The following is a 21,198-nucleotide window of genomic DNA, read 5'->3' as shown; positions in this document are numbered from 1 at the left end:
ACCATACACTACTCTCCACCCTTTCCATTACATTTAGGACATTATACTGATGTCTTAGATTTTGTAAATAAGTACCACATATTATGTATGAATATTATTTCAGAAAAAAATCAGGAAGCACATAAGTTATATAAGTGCTAACAGGATTTCAAGAGAATGGTTGCCACACAAGTTTAAGAAAATGTAATGAAACTTAGTGGGTATAATAGGGTAGGAATGCAATCTTATCCTCCAACCTCTGAGAGAGACTGATCTGACAGATAATAACATATCCCACTCTTTCCAAGTCCCACCATTCATTTAATTTAAAAACAAAAATCACACAAAAAGTTAATTATTTGTCTGACTCTAGAACACAATCCTTAACTATTCTATCTCAATTCTTAACTATTCTAATAGTTAATTCTTAACTATTCTTAAAATAATTTTATTACATACTGAATATTCGAGGAATAAAACTACTGTGTATATTGAGGAAAGATTATACTTTATTTTGTTTAGACTTTGACCAAGAGTTGCTCACCATCTTAAAAGATGAGTCACCAATGACAACCCGGCTTGAGACATCAGAGTTGCTAAAACAACACTCATTTTGTAGCTGCCAAGTTCAGTGATCCCACACACAAGTGCCTATTTCACAAGTCTTCAAATGTAATCATGCCTCAGCATTTAATTAATAGGACAGTTTATCCATATACAGTTAGTGCATTATTCTCACTTGTTTGAAATTTTGTCTAGGTAATACATTATCTATGAATTTGGTGTAGATCACATATGAACTATGATTTTTATTTCCAAAGAATAAAGGATGCATTAGAAAAGTTTCATTATAAAATGAGAATATATTGTCTGTTATGTTATAAGCTATTCTATTACATGCTTATTACCATTTTAAACTGAGTAAAGGATATCAAATAAAGAATTAGAAAAGAGGGCCAGTTCCAGCCATGTGGCAGATTGGATACTCAAAATGTCTGTAGACTTAAATATCTAAAATACTGGATAAAATGCCTTTTTAAATGGATCAGAGACTTGGCATGAATATGAGTGAAACCAAAAACACACAGAAAGTAAACCAAGAATGCAGGAAGTATGAGCAATACAATAGAAGCTCACTTGCTTAGATTTTAACTTTCCACTGGAAAACTATACAGAGAACAGGGAAAAGGAAAAGTCCAGGCCCTGCCAAAAGGTAGTAAAATATGAAACCATAAATCTCAAATAAATTAGAGACTCAAAAGGACTATACCCATCATTTGAGAAAATGAAAACCCACTAAAGAGGACAGAGAAACACCTGTCTTGAACCTGGTACTCCGAGGCAAGAAGAATTTAAAAATGGCTCCACTGAGAATTTGCAACCACAAACTAACCTTCATCAGGGTTTCTGGTTGAAATTAACACTTAATGGTGTGGTCTGCAAAAACCTCAAGAAGATAATTCTATTTAAAGTGGTCCCAGAAGCCATCACCACCTGAATCCACTGATCAATCCTGACATCACCACTGTGGAACAACAAAACACTGTGTTTATCCTGATATACTAAACTCACAGCATCACCTATGAAGTACTCCAACTTTGTCAGTCAGTAATGATGTGTAACAAACTGCCCAAAACTTAGCAGCCCAAAGCCACAAGCAAGTGTTACGTTCCCAGATTTTGCTGCTGGGGAATGTGGACAGAGTGCAAAGGGAGGCTGGTCTTCACTACCATGTCTCTACCCACTCAGCTGGAAGACTGCTAGTGGTCCCTGGACAGACAGGCTAGGGGCTTCCTCGCTCACAGAAAGGGTCCCAGACCCCTCAGGTCAACAGAAACAATGCCCCACATGTTGGGAATTTGATTTACAACAACTACAAACAAAGCCCCTTATAGAGGGGCTAGATGAACAAATTAAGCCCCATCAATAAGAAAGAACCAAACCAACCCATTTCACTGGACAGTGGACTCAACTTTTCAACATGCTAAAGGCTCAACTACAGATGGGGAAGAAGGAACTGTTCCAGATAAAAATACTTAAGAAACAAATCAATGTATTAGATTTCTTTAAATTCTGCTTGAAAAAAACCATACTATAAAGGCATCCTGAGGACAACTGGGAAAATCTAAATATGACGAGGCTAGTAAATGCAAGGAATTATGGTGGCATGTCAGTACTCCCTATATAATTCTGTTTATCGGCACAGTAAGAAATTTTTATAATAAAACTACAAAATAAAACACAAAATGTGGTTCCAGATAACTCGTGTCCACAGGCAAATGGTAAAAACACAGATCAATCCTTCTGAGAAAAAGAAAAATAAACCGTGTCTTCAAAAAAAAGGGGGGGGGTGGAAATTCTTAAAACTAAAAGAAAACAAAAATAATGCATATCAAAATTTGAGAGATTCAGCCAAAGCAGTACTTAAGAGGAAAATTTTTAGTCTTCCATTTTGCTCCATCAGACAAACATGTTTCAAAAAAGCTAAGCATTTACTTGACTGAAAAAAAAATCAGCAAAATAAATATCAGTAAAATAGACATAATCAAAGCAAGAACAGAATTTAACTAAACTTTTAAAAAAGAACATGTAATAGGACAACAACCAAAGCTGCTTTGGAAAGGTGAACCACTGGCACAATTAATCAAGAATTTAAAAAAAGGGGAGAATGTTATGAATTAAAATGCCAGGGGTGCCTGAGTAGATCAGTCAGTTAAGTGTGCAATTCTTGATTTCAGTGCAGGTCATGATCTTGGGTAAGCCCTACATGGAGCTCTGCACTCAGTAGGAAGTCTGCTTGAGACTCAGTAGGAAGTCTTCTCTCTCTTTCTCTCCCTCTCTCTGCACTGTGCTCACTTCCCGATTCTTTCTCTCTCTCAAATAAATAAATAAAATCTTAAAAATAAAATGCCTGGAACTCTGGATGTTATGGAAATTAATGACAAGTTATATGAACAACTTTGTTAATAAATTTGAAAAACTGTAGGAAATAAATTCCTAATATGCAGGCATATATATATGTGTGTGTGTGTGTGTGTGTGTTGTATGTATATATGCTTATATACACATATATTCATACAGCTATATAACAGCAAAAGACTGACTCAAGAAGAAATCGAGAACTTGAAAATGCTTATATTCACAAAGGAAATAAGATCAAAAGTCAAAAAATCAGGAAAGGGACAAAAGGTAAAAATCAAGGGCTAGACACACAGGGCTTTAGGGTAATTCAAAAAACAGGTAATTCCAAACTTTAACATGAACTCTTCCAGTAGATTTAAAAAAAGACTAGGGGGATCCCTGGGTGGCGCAGCAGTTTGGCGCCTGCCTTTGGCCTAGGGCACGATCCTGGAGACCCAGGATCGATTCCCACGTCGGGCTCCCGGTACATGGAGCCTCTTTCTCTCTCTGTGACTATCATAAATAAATAAAAATTAAAAAAAAATATTTAAAAAAAGACTAGGCTCCAATTCATTTTACAAAACTCCATAATACAGACACCAAAACCTTATAAGGACAATTACAAATCAGTCTCATTCATGAACTCACTCAAGAACCTAAAGAAACATCAGCAAAACTGAATTCAGTGTGTATAAAAAGATATCACATAGCTAGGTTTATCCAAGAAAGCATGTTTGGTTTAATACTTTAAAACAAAAAAACCACAAATAATATGTCCCCAACAGATTACAAGAGAAAAATAAAGTGATGATATCAATGGTTATTATAAAAAAAAAAAAAATAAGATAAAATTTGGCATTCACTCATGATAAAATCCCTTAGCAAACTAGGAAAGTAAGGAAATCTCCCTGCCCGGTAGTGGGCAGCTACTAAGTAAACAAAAAGGTAAGTGTACTTGTTTATACAAGTATACTAACATTATACTTAATGATGAAATGCTGAAAGCCTCCCTTTAAGTCCCATAGAATACAAGAATGGACAGCCTTGGGGCACCCAGGGGGCTCAGTGGATTAAGCATCTGCCTTCAAGCTCAGGTCCTGGGATCAACCCCACGGTGGACTCTCTGCTCAGCAGGGAGTATGCTTCCCCCTCTCCCTCTAAGGGTGTGCATACCCGCACACTCTCTCACTCTCTCAAATAAACAAACAGAATCTTAAAAAAAAAAAAAAAAGAATGGACAGCCCTTTCAAACAATGCTCCGGAGAAACTAGTCTGCAAAAAAGACGGGTAGGGGGATGATTTTTTTTTTTTTAAAGCAACTTTTCTTTTTAAAGATTTATTTATTCAGAGAGACAGAGAGAGAGAGAGAGAGAGGCAGAGGGAGAAGCAGGCTCCTTGCAGGGAGCCCAATGCAGGACTCAGTCCCGGGTCTCCAAGATCACACCCAGGGGCCGCAGGTGGCGCTAAACCGTTGTGCCACCGGGGCTATTCTAAAGCAACCATTATTTTAAAAAATTGAGAAAACTTAAGAGAATCTATAAAATGCTGATAGAATTAACAAGAACTTAAAGTGTCACTGGACCGAAAAAAAATGTAATAAAGTTCATTATATTTGTATATACCAATAATAATGAGAAAATAAAAATGCTGAAAAGGATACAATTTACAATGGCAACAAAAAAATAAGGTATATAGAATTCATTCTAACAAAAAAAGTACAACTCTTTTTGAAGAATGTTCTAAAGGAAATTAAAAAAATACCCAAACAATGGAAAAACGGAGAGGTCATTCAGAAAGATGAGCGGTGGCAGAACAAGAACTCAAGAAGAGATGGACAACAGACCATGAGAACAAGCAGCCCACAGCATGACCTGAGCTGAAAGTAGAGCTCGACGAGGTCACTGACAACAAAAATGACAGAACACCCATCTCTCCTAACTACTACCTTAAGTGGCTATTGCTTCTTTATCCATGACCATCTGGCCCCACTTCAAATGTCCTGTCTCATGGATAAAAATTAAGACATCTAATTACCAAATATCCCAGCTTCTTGAGAGCAGCCTATCTCGGGCTGACCCCCACTTTCCAAATCCCTCTTAGAATCATCCAGCACGCACCCCAACCCTATCTTCCCATGATGTTCCTGAGGCTCTCAGAAGTATACCCAATCTTTCTGGCCTATAACAACCCAACTACTTAAACCCAACTTGTTTTATCACAACTGTGTTCTTCATGTGTGGTGAGTGGGCTTCAACAAGGCAAAAATTGTTCAAACTAGGTACTTACTTTTGTTTCACTGTTTCTCTTTTATAAGTATCATCTGTCTCATAGAAAATGAAAAGGGTAAATTTATAATAAGAAAAATGTCATTATTATAACAAAAAAGAAAAATTCCTAGGAAAAAGCATGGTAAGAAATGAAGAGTTTAGGGATGCCTGGGTGGCTCAGTGGTTAGGCGTCTGCTATCAGTTCAGGACATGATCCAGGGGTCCTGATCCAGGGGTCCTGGGATCAAGTCCTGCATTGGGCTCCCTGTGGGGAGCATGCTTCTCCCACTGCTTATGTCTCTGCTTCTCTCTGTCTCTCATGAATCAATGAATGAATGAATGAATGAAAGAAATGAAGAGTTTATTGTTATTATTGGTTTTACAGGCATCACTGCCAATGTCTGTAATAGCCATAATAAACACAACAGCCAAGATAACACTAAAAAAGAATAGTGAAGACAGGGCAGTATTGGTGCATTAATAGAAGGATCAACAAAAAGAATAAAAAACCCAGAAGAACCTCAAACATTATACCTAAGGGAATTCAGCAAATAATGAAAGAGGGATCTCGAATCCATTGGGGAAAGGTAACTAATGGTTAAATTTATGTGTCAACATGGAGAGTGTTTTTGGATTAAATTAACATTTAAATCAGTGACTTTGAGTAATGCAGATCAGGCAGGCATCAGTTGAAGGCCAGAACAGAGCAAAAAGACCAGCCTCTCCAACTAAGAGGGAATCAATCCAGAATGCTTCAGACTTCATCTCCGCCATCAATTCTCCTGAGTCTCCAGCCTGCCACACTGCAGATTTCGGACCTGCCAGCCTCTGTAATTGTGTAAGCCAATCCCTTACAATAAATCTCTTTATCCTAACCAAATAGGGTGTGTGTGTATACACACCCATATACACATTCATTTTCTCTCTAGAGCTTGAAGACAATAGCCTACACAAGAAAAGGCACTTAAAGATCTATCAAAATAGGGTGTTATACTGTATGTTGGCAAACTGAATTTAAATAAAATATTTTTTTAAAAAAGATCTGGCAAAATAAAGAATTAAGCTGGATTAGGGTAAGTGAAATGCAAAAATGAATCTATGAAAATATTACAAAATAACATGGGAGAGTTCCTTTGTAAATACTGGAGTATAGGTCTCATACACCCACTAAATAAAAATCTGTATTATCTTAAAAGAAAAGATTGATAATTCTGACTACACAAATTTTTTTTTAATTTAAAAAGCCCCTCTGCATGACCAAATACATAAATAAATCATAAATAGTACCAAAGATTAGTGATAAAATGGGGGAAGTGGCTAGTAACTCATATCATAAATAAAGATCCAGTCTCCCTATACAGTTTTATTAAATCAATTTTTAAAAGACCAACAATTGAATAGAAAAATTCAAGATAAAAAGATATGAATTCACAATTTAAAAAAGAGGAAATGCAAATGCTTTTAAGTAGATAAGACATTCAAAAAAAATTTTTTTTAATTTTTAAAAAAGTAGATAAGACATTCAATACAACTCAAAACAAGATAAATGCAAATTAAAATTACATTATCAGATTGGCAAAACTCCAGAAGCTTAGTAAACCATGCTACTGGCACATGTTTAGGCAAACAGGTACTCTCACATATTGATGGTGTGAGTATAAATTGGTACAACCCCTCAAAGGAACAATCTGGCAATATTTACCAAATTATAACTGGCATATACCAACTGACACACTTAAGCCACTTTCAGAAATTCATCATATACATACACTAGCACATTTATGAAATGATACATACAAAGTTTATCATGACAGTATTATCTGAGTTGCAAATAATTAAAAACAGTCTAAATGACCATCAAGAGAACTGGTTTAATATTATCATGGTATGTCCATAAAATCAAACAAAGCTATGAAAAAAAATGAAGCCTTGCTTCATGTACTCCTTTGGGCAAGATCTATAGAAACTATATTTTGGTGGGTGGGGGAGGAGGATGATAGAGAACAGAACAGTGTGTATGTTATAGTATGTTACCATTTGTGTAAAAATAGAGTAAAAATTAAAATATGGTATCTTGCTTCTTTGTATAAAGATACTCCAGAAAGCTGTACAATAAACTACTACAGTGGTTGTCTGGCAAAGGCTGAGATGGGTGGTGAACTAGGTAGGAGGACTCTTCTGGGAGACTTTTATTCATATCCTTTCCCTTGTACTTTTTCATTTTTGAAATATATGAATGTATTGATTACTCAAATCATGTTAAATATAACATGTTAACAAATTTAAAGACATAGAGCAAGCATCTTAATGGAACCTTAAAATTGCTTCTTGTATTAATCATATTAACAAAAGACACCAAGTATTATTTGCTAATTGACTCTCTAATATAAAAATCAATACACCATGTATGCTGTTTGGAAACAAGAGAAGTCTGCAGAAAAGAACATTCTGTCTGTTAGGAACTACTGGCTCACTACATTAAATATAGTTGAGTGTCTTTGGTTTTTAAACGTATGTGAATTCAGAATGACAAATACTTATTAAAATTCAGCTTGATTTTTGAAAATATTCTATTGGTTATTTTTACTTTGTTTTGGGATACAGTTTGAGGGGATTACTGTTTTGGGAGCACTAACCATATCTAAAATGCTAAATCTTATCTCCTAGGTAAACTTTCCACATCTATCTGAACATCTAACTCCCTAAAAACCGAAGTTCTTCCTATCAAATAAGACCCTCTGATTCGGTTACCTATCTCTGCCTTCCATCTCTTTGTCCCATAATGAGCGCAATAAAACTTAAAAAATACTTAGACATTCTATAGATAGGGAGTAAGAAAACAAGAAAAACTTCCCAACACAATCAGAAGAATTTTTGTTTTTCTCGGAATATACAAAAATGACAATATTTATGTTAGAGAATCATGGTTATATATACAGTATTTCTTACCATATGATTTACTACATTCACATCAATAATAGTTTCAAATCATAAAATAGACCTAAACTAAGCATATTAAAATAGTATTCATTAAAGTAAGATTTCACCTGTAGTATGCTTTAAATATTTAAATGTGAAGGATATTAAATAACTAATTGCCATGTGGTAGAAGTCATCAGTGAATGCTTCATAAAGGAAGCAAATTTGAGCTTGGTCTTGAAGGAAATGACAGGCACTCAGAATCCTTAATCAAACTGGTTTTACAATCAGAGATTCATTTCAGCACTAACGTAAAATGACTAATGTAATCTTTCTATTCAGTTCTTCTTAAATTTTGATGGCATGACAAAATATTCTATGTTTATCCAGAAGTTCAATAAGGTTCAGGAAAACCCTTGAAAAAGCCTATAACTTTATATATCATAAACCCAGATACCAGTCTCACTTAAAAAAGAAATGATATTGGAAGGTTATTTAGTTTTCTCACATCTTAATAAAGTACTAGACCAAATAACTCTGAAATAATATATATTCCTACCTCCATACTTCTCTTTATGTAATGTCAGAATTTTGAAAACCTATGCAAAAAAACAAGATGCTACAGGATCTTTGATCTCAGCTGTTGTTTTAACATGTTCTGTTTAAAGTCATAAACTCTCTTTAAAATTATTTTAAATATTAATAAAATAAAATTCTCTTAAATATAAGTCACGTGGGAAAAGACGCCAATGAACCCAAGAAAATACTTAAGAAATCAGCTGCATTAAAACTAAGCTTCATATATTTATATACACTGCTTTGTATCAATCTCTTTAAGATGTGCAAGACACTAAAAACTGAATAACGAAGTCATTGTCTTCCCTCTCTTCACTACAGCACCCCACAAAAGAAGAAGAAGAAAGGAAAATATGAAATGGAAAATTATATTCTGATGCTTATCACTAGAAGTGCTATGAAACATTTATCTGGATTCAGAGTAAGAGTCCTGAGCTCACAGTACCTTTTAATATCAATCACTCAATGACAATCTCTAAAACAAGATGAGACTGAATCATTTTATCAAATGCATATGTACAATTTTTCTACAAATCACATCAGCTGAAATATACTGCTCAATAATGTATAAGAGTATTCAGTGAGGCTAACTCAAACTCCAAACTGCTTAGTATATGATTCCCTTTAGTGTTTTAATATATCGTAATTGAAGTGAATATCTGTCTATAAGTTAGTTTAAGAGGAATAACACTGCCAAAGGCAACAATGTTTTGATATAGTAGCATTTACCATTAAAACAACCAAAAAATAGCTCAAGATAAAAATACCATGTAGGTGCCAACGAGCAAGATTAAATCAATAAAGCCACTTTTCTGAATAAGTGTATTCTTCTCACTCTTTAATTTCAAACATCCATTCATAACAAATGAAAAGTTTAGATTAGGTTCAGCTTTACACTTTCTCAAAACCACATTTTCTTCCCACTTGAGAACAGGATTTTTAAAGCAGGAGAGGAAGCTGTCTCTGAGCTGTGTCTGGCCCTTGCACGCAGACCCTGAAAACAGTTTGGGGGGTCTGGGGGACCAGTGGTGGTGCTCACCTGCTGTGGCTGGTACCTTTGCTGGGACTGGGATGGCAGGTACTGGGCCTGCGGAGGGAGATGTGGAGGCTGTGGCTGCTGGTTGTAGTAAGGCTGCTGGCCCTGCTGGCAGTAACCACTCACACCTTGCTGTCCATACTGAGGTGGCATCTGTTAACAAGTCAAACAAAACAAGTGAGAAAGTCAAAATGTGCAATTTAATGAAATCAAATACGGTTTCAATTCAGCAACATGAAGTGGGATCTTTGCTAAGCAACTGAATTCAGTATCTTTAATCTTCATTACATAAATCGTCATACTGCCTTCTATTAGCATGGTATCAATGAAGTAAAAAGATAATTTGACTGTTTTAAGAAATAAGATTTCATCAGATAATCAAATATTGATAACCTCATAAAAATCCAGTGATGGGGGATGCCTGGGTGGCTCAGCAGTCGAGCATCTACCTTTGGCTCAGGGCATGATCTCGGGTCTGGGGATTGAGTCCCACATACAAGATCCCTGTGAGGAGACCACTTCTCCCTCTGTCTATGTCTCTGCCTCTCTCTTTGTGTCTCTCATGAATAAATAAATAAAATCTTAAAAAAAAAATCCAGTGGGGGGAAAAATCTCCTAGTACTAATGTGAAAAAATAGCCTCCACTGAATTGGTGAATCACTATATTGTTGTACACTTTAAGCTAATAAAACACTGTATGTGAAGGAAAAAAAATGATACCCTGTGCTAAGAAAGTCAACGAAGCATAATGCTAATCCATTTTCATGCAACACTCAAAATTAAAATGAACTCCAACCATCCAAGCCCACTTACTAATATTCTGTTGGATGCTTATGGCTTGAGTACTCATATAGGGTGTGGTTTTGTTTCAACTAAGTTCAAAAAGTCCCAACTACATAGTAGCAGACACTGTACCAGTTATATTAACAATTCCATCTGCTGTTCCTGCTAAACAAGAAACTATAATGCTTTATAATCAAATACAACTCTTTTAGAAGACAGTATTATGTATGTAACCCAATATAACCAACAACGTGAGTTCTTAAAGGAAAAATATTCGTATCTAATATTAGAGTAGTATTTTCCTAGTTGATAAAACAGGTAATGGTGTAAAGCAAAGTGTGCTAGACGCAAATGCCAGATATAGGCAAAAATGGCCTAAGTGAGTTTCCTCCATCTCTAATTTACATGAACCTAAAAATCCTTAAAATCCTTGCTCAAAGAAAAGTCCTTTCTCAAACAACAAATTGTACACATGAACAATATTTTTTTCATATGAAAAATCTATTGCCTTTTTATTTTCTAAGTGGGAGAGACAGGAACAGAGAAAAAGAAAAACAGATACGAGGATAGCAAAAAGCACTCCAGAGAGGACAGTAAAGTCATTCTGTTAATAACACAATACCGTCCACTTGAGAACCCCAACAACTAGAGCTCCATAAGCCCACACAGTTAAGAATTCAGTGACCAGGGATCCCTGGGTGGCGCAGCGGTTTGGCGCCTGCCTTTGGCCCAGGGTGCGATCCTGGAGACCCGGGATCGAATCCCACATGGGGCTCCCGGTGCATGGAGCCTGCTTCTCCCTCTGCCTATGTCTCTGCCTCTCTCTCTCTGTGACTATCATAAATAAATACAAATTAAAAAAAAAAAAAAGAATTCAGTGACCAGTTCCAGATACACATTTAAAAATGCAATCACTATCAAATACTGAATGAAAAGAAATGGTAAAAAAGGAGGAAAATATTAAATATTTCACCTCTAAGACTAAATTAGCACAGTAATTCCTAACACATACAGTGAAGTAAACCGGGAAAATGCAAAAGTTAGAGTTCATTTTCCTTGTGACCTGATCTAGATTATTGTCCAGGACTGTCAGCAATGATCACAAACATTTGGCCACAACGGCTCACGAATGCCTCATCACACAGACCCTAAGTTAGTAGAGCAGACAAGTTTGTATTGAAAACCATTTAACTGCACAGTTGAATTCTTTGCTTTTATTTATTTTACAGCTTGATATCTCATAATGAATGTATGTCCCTGCCATAAGCCAAGCCAAAGAATTTCCATAAAATACAACTCCACATGCTAGAATATCATATACTACCACAACACATATCCCTCCGTTCAGCACCCATATGTTGATTTGATATCTAATACTATATTTCACACAAGCATCTTTGCAGTTTGATTTGAAGCAGTTAGGATAACACTTTTGCCAGTGTTAAAATGACTGTAAAACTCAATCAACACAGCCGGCAACTCCCCTATGAGTTATACTTTAATATGTTGACTTTCTGGTTTACAGAAACCTTTACACACAATATGAAAGTGTTGTTTTGGGGAGCGGGGCTCTATTTTCTAAGAAAGACAACAGGACATATTGTGGCAGCAGCTAACACTAGAGCAGTCATGAACTTAATAGAATCTCTTACTATTTTATTCCAGCTCTGAAAAGCTACGGAGCAAGTTGAGGTGTTAGGTGAGGCAAAGTAAGGTGGGTCAGAGTGTAAGCAAATCTTTAATGGAACTGCAGCAATAATCTGCAGAACACAGCAAACTTCAGAGGAGAAACCATCAAAAACTTCTGCTTGGGCGATTTTACTCCTGTCTTGCAAAATTAAAACCTATTTGCTCTCCTTTTAGATACATGGCCTAATTCGTTTGGTACTAACCTACCTGGCACCTCACCCTCTGTGAGCCTGGGCTGAGGTGATTTATAACCCAATACAATTGGACTACCAGTTAGACGTGGGTCCCCAGTGCCAATCAACTGAATCTGGTCTACTGCCCTTACATAGGAGCCACACTGCAACAGAGATCACTAAAATCTGTTTAGCTAAAGAATCTCTGGGTTAGAAAGATCTAAATCCAAGTCCTACTGTGCTTCACTTGCATGAATATGATCAATCATATAGCGATATCCATCTTACATTTTCATCTGTAAAATAGGGCTTTCTCTATTAATTCATATTAATAACTGTTATAACCAGCAATCTAGTAATCCTACTTGGAATGCTACATAGGTGCTATTACTTGTTAAATTATCAGTTGTAGTGCTATCTCCAAAATATTATTTCCTAAGTTTTATCTCTACAAATCAATTTCTAAATACAATAGCTCAATTGTCTACAACTAAAGTCTAAATCTTTAATGATCAATATTGCTTTTAATCATGTTAGATGCAGGGCTTTCAAAGGTCTATTATATGCTTTTCTGACATCCTGAATGAAGAAGTCATTATTATGAAATGGAGAGATTGAGCCCTTACATGGAGGGCCCCAGAGCCTCGCTGTTTACACAAGTCCCATGGCATAACCCTGGTGCCCCTGAACCATCGGTCTCACCAGCCACCAGTGCTCTTAGCCACATCTCATCACTCCCACCTCCACCCTCAACAGAACCTGCTGAAGACGAGAAACCAGCAATGTTGATTAAAAACAGGAAGGCCAAGGGGAGTTGTCCATGAGGAAAGCACAAGAACTTTGACTGCCTCGAGTTTGGTAAAACCAATGTTGGCTACTGAGAGTCTTCTTGTTTATGTCTTGGTTCTCAAACACTCAGGCTAAATGAGATTACCAGAAGGTTGAGTGCAAGGAAAATTTAACCAAGAGTTACTGAGTACCAGGAACCAAGTGCTGGGAGTTGGAGTCAGAAAGCACTTCTAGCTCAGGTGCCCTCCTCTTCCCTGACCAGCCTAATTACTCAAGCACAGCTCCAATCATCTTTCTCAGGCCATTTGCAACTTTACTTTACCATAGGGGAGATGATCGGACTTCGTTAGTCAACCCCTTAGTTATGTGCTATGTGTAGTGTTTGTCCTCATCACTAGACTCTAAACTCCCACATTCCTGGAATGCCTACTGGAAGTGGGCCTGCCAGTCACCCAGTGTTTATTGAATGAATGGATGTTATTCAGTGGATTACTAAATTAAAGGATTATTATATAAAAAATAAAAACGTTTTATTATATAAAAAATGAAACGAATGAAGGAACACCTCATAAAACTGAAATCACTTGTACCACACTCAACTCTTGGTTACAAGTATGTTCAGCTTCATCCAATAGCCAAAACACTGGACTTCATGTTCACAGCCGCACGGTGCTCTTGGTTATTCACTGCTAACCCTCTAAAAGTCATTATTATGCAGCAAATGCTTTGGACCTTTATCATGGTTTGAATAAAAAGATCACAACACTAAACTAAATGGAAATCTCCAGAAAATGCCTGAGATCAGAGCCTTTCTGTTATCTAAAAACAAGAAAAACAAGAATGTATTCCACTCATTTCTAAATAAAGAAGATCTTACAGTGGAGCATGAGCACACATAATAACAAAAAATTTATTCCAATTTTCCAAGAAATATGAATGCTTTCATATATTATTAGAAAAGTATAGCTAAAAATGATTTATTTACTTTAAATATTTATTTTAGGAAACCACTCTGATAAAAAACATGAGTATTAACTTTCACATCCCTGTATGATGTTAAATGTGCAGAAATGCCAGGCCGATTTTTCACTTTACCTTACCCTGAACTCTTTGCTCATACTTCAAAATTGGAGAAATATCAAGGTTTATCTTCTGTCCGTTTTTCTTCCTAAAGAAATTGTAGAAAACCATTTCCTCACCAAGTGTAAAGGTGCACTGACCCTCTGACCCAGCAATTCCCCCTTATAAATATATATCCATGAAACATTCATATGTGTCCCAAGAAGGGTATTTGATGCAATGCTATTTACAAAAGCCAGAAAGAGGACACAATCTAACTCTAATACTGTACGTAAATGGGGGGAAAAATTTTGCTATAGGCATACAATGGAATTCTATACAGTAGTTTTCTTTAAAAAAAAAAAAAAGTAGTTAAGCCTACATATCAAAATAGTTCAAATCTAATATAATGCTGAATTTTAAAAAGCAACAAAAGAATGCAGCATAACACACCTGGTATGCATTTTTAATACACTAAACAGTATACATTGTTTATGGATACATATATATGTACATATGTGTGTGTGTATATATATACACGTATATATACACACAGTAAAAACACAAAAGTATGCACTGGAGGAAATATATGACATTCTCTGGAGAAGGGAGAGAGGAAAAGATGGAGTCAAGCTTCAGCCTTGCATTTTTTCCCTTTAAAGAATGAAGGAGATATGAAGCAGATGTGGCAAAATGGTAACACTTAACAATCCTGGGGTAGTTACACAAGTGTCTGTTATATTTGTTTCTGCACTTTTCTGTATGCCTAAGTTATTTCATAATTTAAAATTCTAAACTAAAGATGTCACCTCTACCCTATCCCACATCCCCCCTCCCCCAAAAGGCAGAGGCATGGAAGATAAGCCAGCATGCACACAAGGCAAGAGACAGACCCCTGGAGAGGGCCTGGAGAGGAAGGTGCCTTGTTGTGCTGCTTTATTTAAAGAGGCCCAGCTAGAACTTTGCTCCAGAGACCCATCCCTGATTACTATGCCAGGTGCCCTAATCTGTTCTAGGCCTCTACCTGGGGCAAGATTAGGCCAAAGACTCATTATGATCTTCTTTGCTTCCTACTGATTGGTAAATCTCTTACAGTAAGGACTTTATGCCAGCATTTCCCGATGGCACCTACAAGGGACACTAATCAGGCAAGTTAACTCACAGAAATAAATTCTATAATCAAAAAAGCTTGAGAAATAAACAAAAAAATAAAACAACATACTAGCATATCAAAGGATTTGTTAAATCCTTAAGAAACCCATCTACCCAGGCAGCCCGGGTGGCTCAGCAGTTTAGCGCCGCCTTCAGCCCAGGGCCTGACCCTGGGGACTGGGCATCTATTCCCGCGTCTGCCTGTGTCTCTGCCTCTCTCTCTCTGTGTTCTCTCGTGAATAAATAAATAAAATCTTTTAGAAGGAGAAGGGGAAGGGGGAGGAGGAAGGAAGGAAGGAAGGAAGGAAGGAAGGAAGGAAGGAAGGAAGGAAGGAAGGAAGGAAGGAAGGAAGGAAGGAAGGAAGGAGAAAAGAAAGAAAAGAAAAGAAAAGAAAGAAAAGAAAAGAAAAGAAAAGAAAAGAAAAGAAAAGAAAAGAAAAGAAAAGAAAAGAAAAGAAAAGAAAAGAAAAGAAAAGAAAGAAAAGAAAAGAAAAGAAAAAAGAAAAGAAGAAAAGAAACGAAACGAAACCCATCTACCTTTCAGTCTGGGATTTCTCAAGTCTATCAGACTACAAATATACCACCACGCCCACTGAAAAGTAAGTTCTATAGAAAATGGAGCCTTATAATTAGGTGATGGGCATTAAGGAGGCACCTGATGTAATGAGCACTGGGTGTTATATGCACATGATGAATCACTAAATTCTACCTCTGAAACTAATTTAATAAAAGGGGGAGGGGCTTGGCAGTTTAGCTCATCATTGTACTCAGAGAGCCTGGCCTGTATTAAGGGCTCAATGAATACTTGTTGACTGAACCTCATGGAAGAAGTATATAAATCATATACTGTAAATCACACACGACTGACATATAAACATAAGAGCTTTCTGCCTTGAGCTACACAATGGTTCAGTGCAATGTTCTATCTCCACAACAGCTCACAACATTAGGAACAGATATTATAATCCTCCTTGACGTGAGCTAGAAAGTTATGGTCCTAAAATACACCTTGGTTTCAATTACAGATCTGTCATCTCTGGATTATCTGAATCTATTTACATTATCAGTTTTGTCCTTCCTTTTAGAGAGAAATAATTTAAGATCAAAAGAAATGACTTAAATTGTACTAAATTTATCACAGACATTTTAAAATACAAGGTTATCATTTTATCTAGGCATCTGTCATGGATGCTTGAGTCGTTCCTACTTTTTGGTTATTGTAGAGAATACTGCCATGAAAATGGACATATAAACATCTGTTCAAGTCTTTGAATAAAAACTCAGTAGTGGAACTGCTGGATCATCTGGTGGCTCTATGTTTAATTCTTTGAGGAAACGCCATAATGTTTTTTGCAGTGGCTGTACCATTTTATATTCCCACCAGCAGTGCACAAGTATTCCAATCTCCCCACATCCTTGATATCATTTACTGTGTTCTGTTTTTTTGTAATAGCCATTCTAAAGGGTGTGAAGTGGTATCATACTTATTGTGGATTTGACTTTTCATTTTTCTAATGATTAGTGATATTAAACATCTTCTGCATGCTTATTGGCTATTTGTTTATCTTACTTGGAAAAATGTATTCAAGTCCTTTGCCAATATTTTAATTGGGTTTTTTGTTGTTGAACTATAAGAGTGCATTATATATTCTGGATATTAATCCCTTACTTGATATATGATTTACAAATATTCTCTCCTGTTGGTTGCCCTTTTATTCTCTTGCTAGTGTCCTTTGACACACAGTTTTTAATTTTGATGTAATCTATCTTTTCATTTATTGCCTGTGCGTTCGGTTTCACATCCAAGAAATTACTGCCAAATCTCATGTCATGAAGCTTTCCCCTTTGCTTTCTAAGAGTTTTATCTATCTATCTATATCTATATATATCTATATATATGTAATCTTGATATAGATAGATAGATAGATAGATAGATAGATAGATAGATAGATAGATAATCTCTATGCCCGATGTGGGGCTCGAACTCATAACCCCATGATCAAGAGTCACAAACTCCACCAACTGAGCCAGCCAGGTGCCCCCCTTCTAAGAGTTTTATACCTTTAGCTCTTATGTTTAGATCTGTAATCCATTTTGAGGTTTTTTTTGTATATAGTGTAAGTCTAACTTCATTCTTTTGAAAGACCTATTGTTCTTACTCCATATGATATTCACATCACCTTCAGATCCTTTTGTTTTAAGTACAGTTTGGTTTAGTATTTACAGTTCCCTCCAGAACTACCTTAAGTGTGCACAATCAACACACAGTATTATCTGTTTATATGAAATTCAGAATCACACAAACCTAATTTATATAGAAAGATCACAACACTGTTTGCAGGCTGTAACGAATGGCTGAAAAGAGGCATGAAGGAATTTTCTGGGAATAATGAAAATATTCTGTATCTTAATTGGGGTGATAGTTCCATGGCTGTTCATATGTGTCAAAACTCATCAGATGGTACACTTAACATCTGAGCATTTTATTGTAAGTTATACCTTTAAAAACTACTAGCAGAATATGTATATATATACTTAATAACCAAAGTAGCTGAACTTTTAACTTCACATATTTTATAACATATTTAGGTTAAATCATCACTGCCTCATTTATGCCTACATGTAAATTCCCTACTTGATAATGACTGTTCCCAGGTGCTTCACAGGAAGTTTTCATATTTTCTACTTTACATAATCCAAAACAGTACACAGCAATTGGGTATATTGAAATAATCAGTGGGTGTATAAATTCAAATATCTGAGGCAAGTCATAATATATACAGAAACAATATCTCTGCAACCCAGAATTCTACTTTTAAGATTTTATCTTAAGGAAAAAGAAATGTGAAACAAGTATGCAAAGATATGTATAGCAAGGAATTTACCCCCTCCCACCATGAAAGCATCCCCATTGAAAAATATGGAAACAGCCTAAATGTCCAACAAGGATTAGCTGGGGAGGAGGGGGGTTCGAGATTCAATAATATCAGATTAATGAATCCCATTGTAGATAATATGTATTTAACAGCAAGAAGCATTATTACGGTGTACCTTAAGGGGTAGGTTATAAAACAGTATATGTAGTAAAATGCTGTTTTTAATATAAAAATCTGTGTATGTGTAGTTATACGAGTAAAGAATTAATAGCCTAAAGGAATAAACATCAAAATATTATCTATCATTTCCTAAACCAACTCTGTTTTTCCTAAATCTAGAACAAAATACAAGTTATTTTGGATTATTTATTGTGGTCTATTCAAGAATTCTCCAAAAAATGTGTTATAAATTTGCCTTTAACAGCAGAAAGCTCCTTAATTTTCATTTGTTTGTTTGTTTTCATCATAAGCTTCAGCCCCTTCAGGTAAATTCCACAAAATAGGAAGGGGAAAAGCATAGGAAAAATCCTAAATTCACAACAGTTACATTTTAGTCATTACTGTGGCGAATTCTGCTGGCTTCCGATTTCACAGAAAGATCAAACACTGTTTTCCATGCGTAAGAGTCAGATTGAAAATTCCCCACAGCAAGGAACTCAGATGCTAAGCCGATGTGTGGTGGAACCAACTGCATGAGGAAATTTTATTATGTCAACATGTCCAGTCAAAAATAATGTGCTTGAAGGTAATAAAAAAAAGTTTACAAGGTCAAGATCCTACAACTGCTCCATGACCTACAATCCCTTAAGCTAAGTTCCGAATTGAGACTTCTAAACAATTTAGGTTTCCCCCCCACACCCCCTCACTTTCTTATTTTAAAAAGAAAAATAAATCTTGTCCTTAGGCTTGTCTAAGGAAAAAAAAAAAAAACAAAATAACAAACCTCCACAATTTCCTGAGAGTACTCCATCCTGCTTGAAAAAAACAAGAAACTATCAACAAATGCAGATTGAGTGCTTACTGTATGCATCGAACGCTCAAGCTACATTCCTTCAAATTCTGTCATTTCCTTTGAGTAAGAGGAAAAGACTACCCAGAGCTGGAGGAGGAGTTGGCAAAACACTCCAGGGTCAAGCAGTGTCTTCAATACCAGAACAGGCTGGATGACCAACCACACAAACAGGCCAGTTACACAGTTCATGTTGCTATGGAGCACACTTCCGTTCGGTCCATGTCCTTATTCCTAACAGATAACTTCCAGGCCTCAAACACTGCTGTTTTAGAGCCTGAAAACTACCAACATATCTAGGCTGGTTTAACCCTCTCCTTTAGCTTAGAAGTTTTGTAAATTCTTAAAAAATTGTTTGTTTGTTTTTTTACAAATTTAACTATTATGTAAAATTTTAAATATATACAATAGTAGAAGGAATAGTATTACTTAAATCTACAGTTTAAGTAATTATCAATTTAAGGCCAATGTTGTTTCATCCACAGCCCCACCCACTGTTCCCTGGCCCAGCTTACATCCCATCCTATCATCTCACTGGAAGATAGAAGTAAGTACCTTGAAGAAGCTCTTCAGTCTCATCTGGGGCTACAAAATAAACCACATGCAGGGGACCCAACCCCATATTTCTTGTCTGGACCTAAACCCAGTGGAGTCCACTCCAAATCAGTCCAACTAACTCACAGACCCATGGGTATAAAAATAAATATCACTTAACTTTCAAGTTGATTGATCTGTAGCATTATTTGTCAATAGTTACCTGAAACATAACAAATATTAACAGATTTCTTTGGATAAATACAATATGGTAGATTTTTCACTTTCCATTTTTAGTTTTTGTGTTTTCCACATTCTCTTTTTTTCTTGAAGTTTAATTCCAGTGTAGTTAACATAAAGTGTATTAACTCCAGGTGTACAGTATAGTGAGTCAACAATTCTACACATTACTCCATGCTCATCATTACAAATGTCCTTTTAATCCCCATCACCTATTTCCCCCTTACCCCTCCCACCCACCTCCCTTTTAGCAACCATCAGTTTGTTCTCTCTAGGTAAGACAATAAATTTCTTTGTGATTTGTGAAATAAAGTTGAGAAGTTCTCATTTGTGACATATATGAATCTTTCCTCATCACATTTGTTTTCTAAAACTTCTTTGACAGATGGACACAATATAAGATTATAAACATAAACACAATGAAAATAATATACATACAATCTCTCTTGGACTTCTATCTTCACAATTATTAATTGTCTACAAAATTTCACTGCTTATTCTAAGTCCAACTACTCTATATTTAGCAAAACACAGCTTACGTAAATACTAGGTCAGACCATGTTCTGCAGAGCGAATATTCTATATGGCTGTGGGAACTAAATGGTAGTGTCTCTCGTGACCTCAATTTCCAGAAGTCAGGGATATGTCCTTAACAGCCTTTATTTCCTCTTTATAATCATTATCATTCTATTATCCATGAATTTATTTATACCCTTCTTAAATTAATTTATATTTCTAAGTCCATGCTACCTCTTGAGGGTAACCAGTTCTGGAACATTATTATCCATTTCATAAAGTGGTACATCCTTTAATTTTCATAAAATTAACTCCAAGCTCCAAGGAGTGCCCCCTAATGCTAGCACAAAGAATTTGAGTAACGAATGCTATATTCTACTCTGCCCTTGATTAATTTCACTGGCTTATCAAAATGCTTGCACTCTGCTAGTCTCCACTGTGGAGGCACAACTAAAATAGCATGAATGCTTCCAAAGGCACAGCAAGTATGGCTGCACATAAGAGTAAGATTACTTTTCTAGTTACTTCTTTAAAAAGCCTGTAGTACACATTCTATATTCTCGCCTCTCCCTCCTAACTACAGATGTTTTCACCTTTCCTCCCAGGTCAGCCAATTAGAGGAGATTTTGTTTTTAAGTATTCATAAAATGCAGACATTCACTGGCAGTAAAATGCTTCCTCTCTCATTTACAACCAGTGT

At 36.0% G+C, this 21,198-nt stretch overlaps 1 protein-coding gene across 11 annotated transcripts in view; it reads right to left on the bottom strand.

The window, feature by feature from the left end:
• ARID1B (AT-rich interaction domain 1B) overlaps positions 1-21,198 on the bottom strand; it is a 434,844-nt gene that overhangs the window by 296,399 nt on the left and 117,247 nt on the right. For all 11 annotated transcript variants that reach the window (XM_049113926.1, XM_049113935.1, XM_049113930.1 and 8 more), the window contains exon 3: positions 9,682-9,831. In XM_049113926.1, the coding sequence (XP_048969883.1) occupies positions 9,682-9,831 (150 nt within the window). The remainder of the gene's footprint in view (positions 1-9,681; positions 9,832-21,198) is intronic.

This window comes from Canis lupus, chromosome 1 (assembly GCF_003254725.2).
Source record: "Canis lupus dingo isolate Sandy chromosome 1, ASM325472v2, whole genome shotgun sequence".
NCBI lineage: Eukaryota > Metazoa > Chordata > Mammalia > Carnivora > Canidae > Canis > Canis lupus.
Note: the sequence above shows the minus strand (reverse complement) of the source record. Positions and strands in the feature narration are given on the sequence as shown.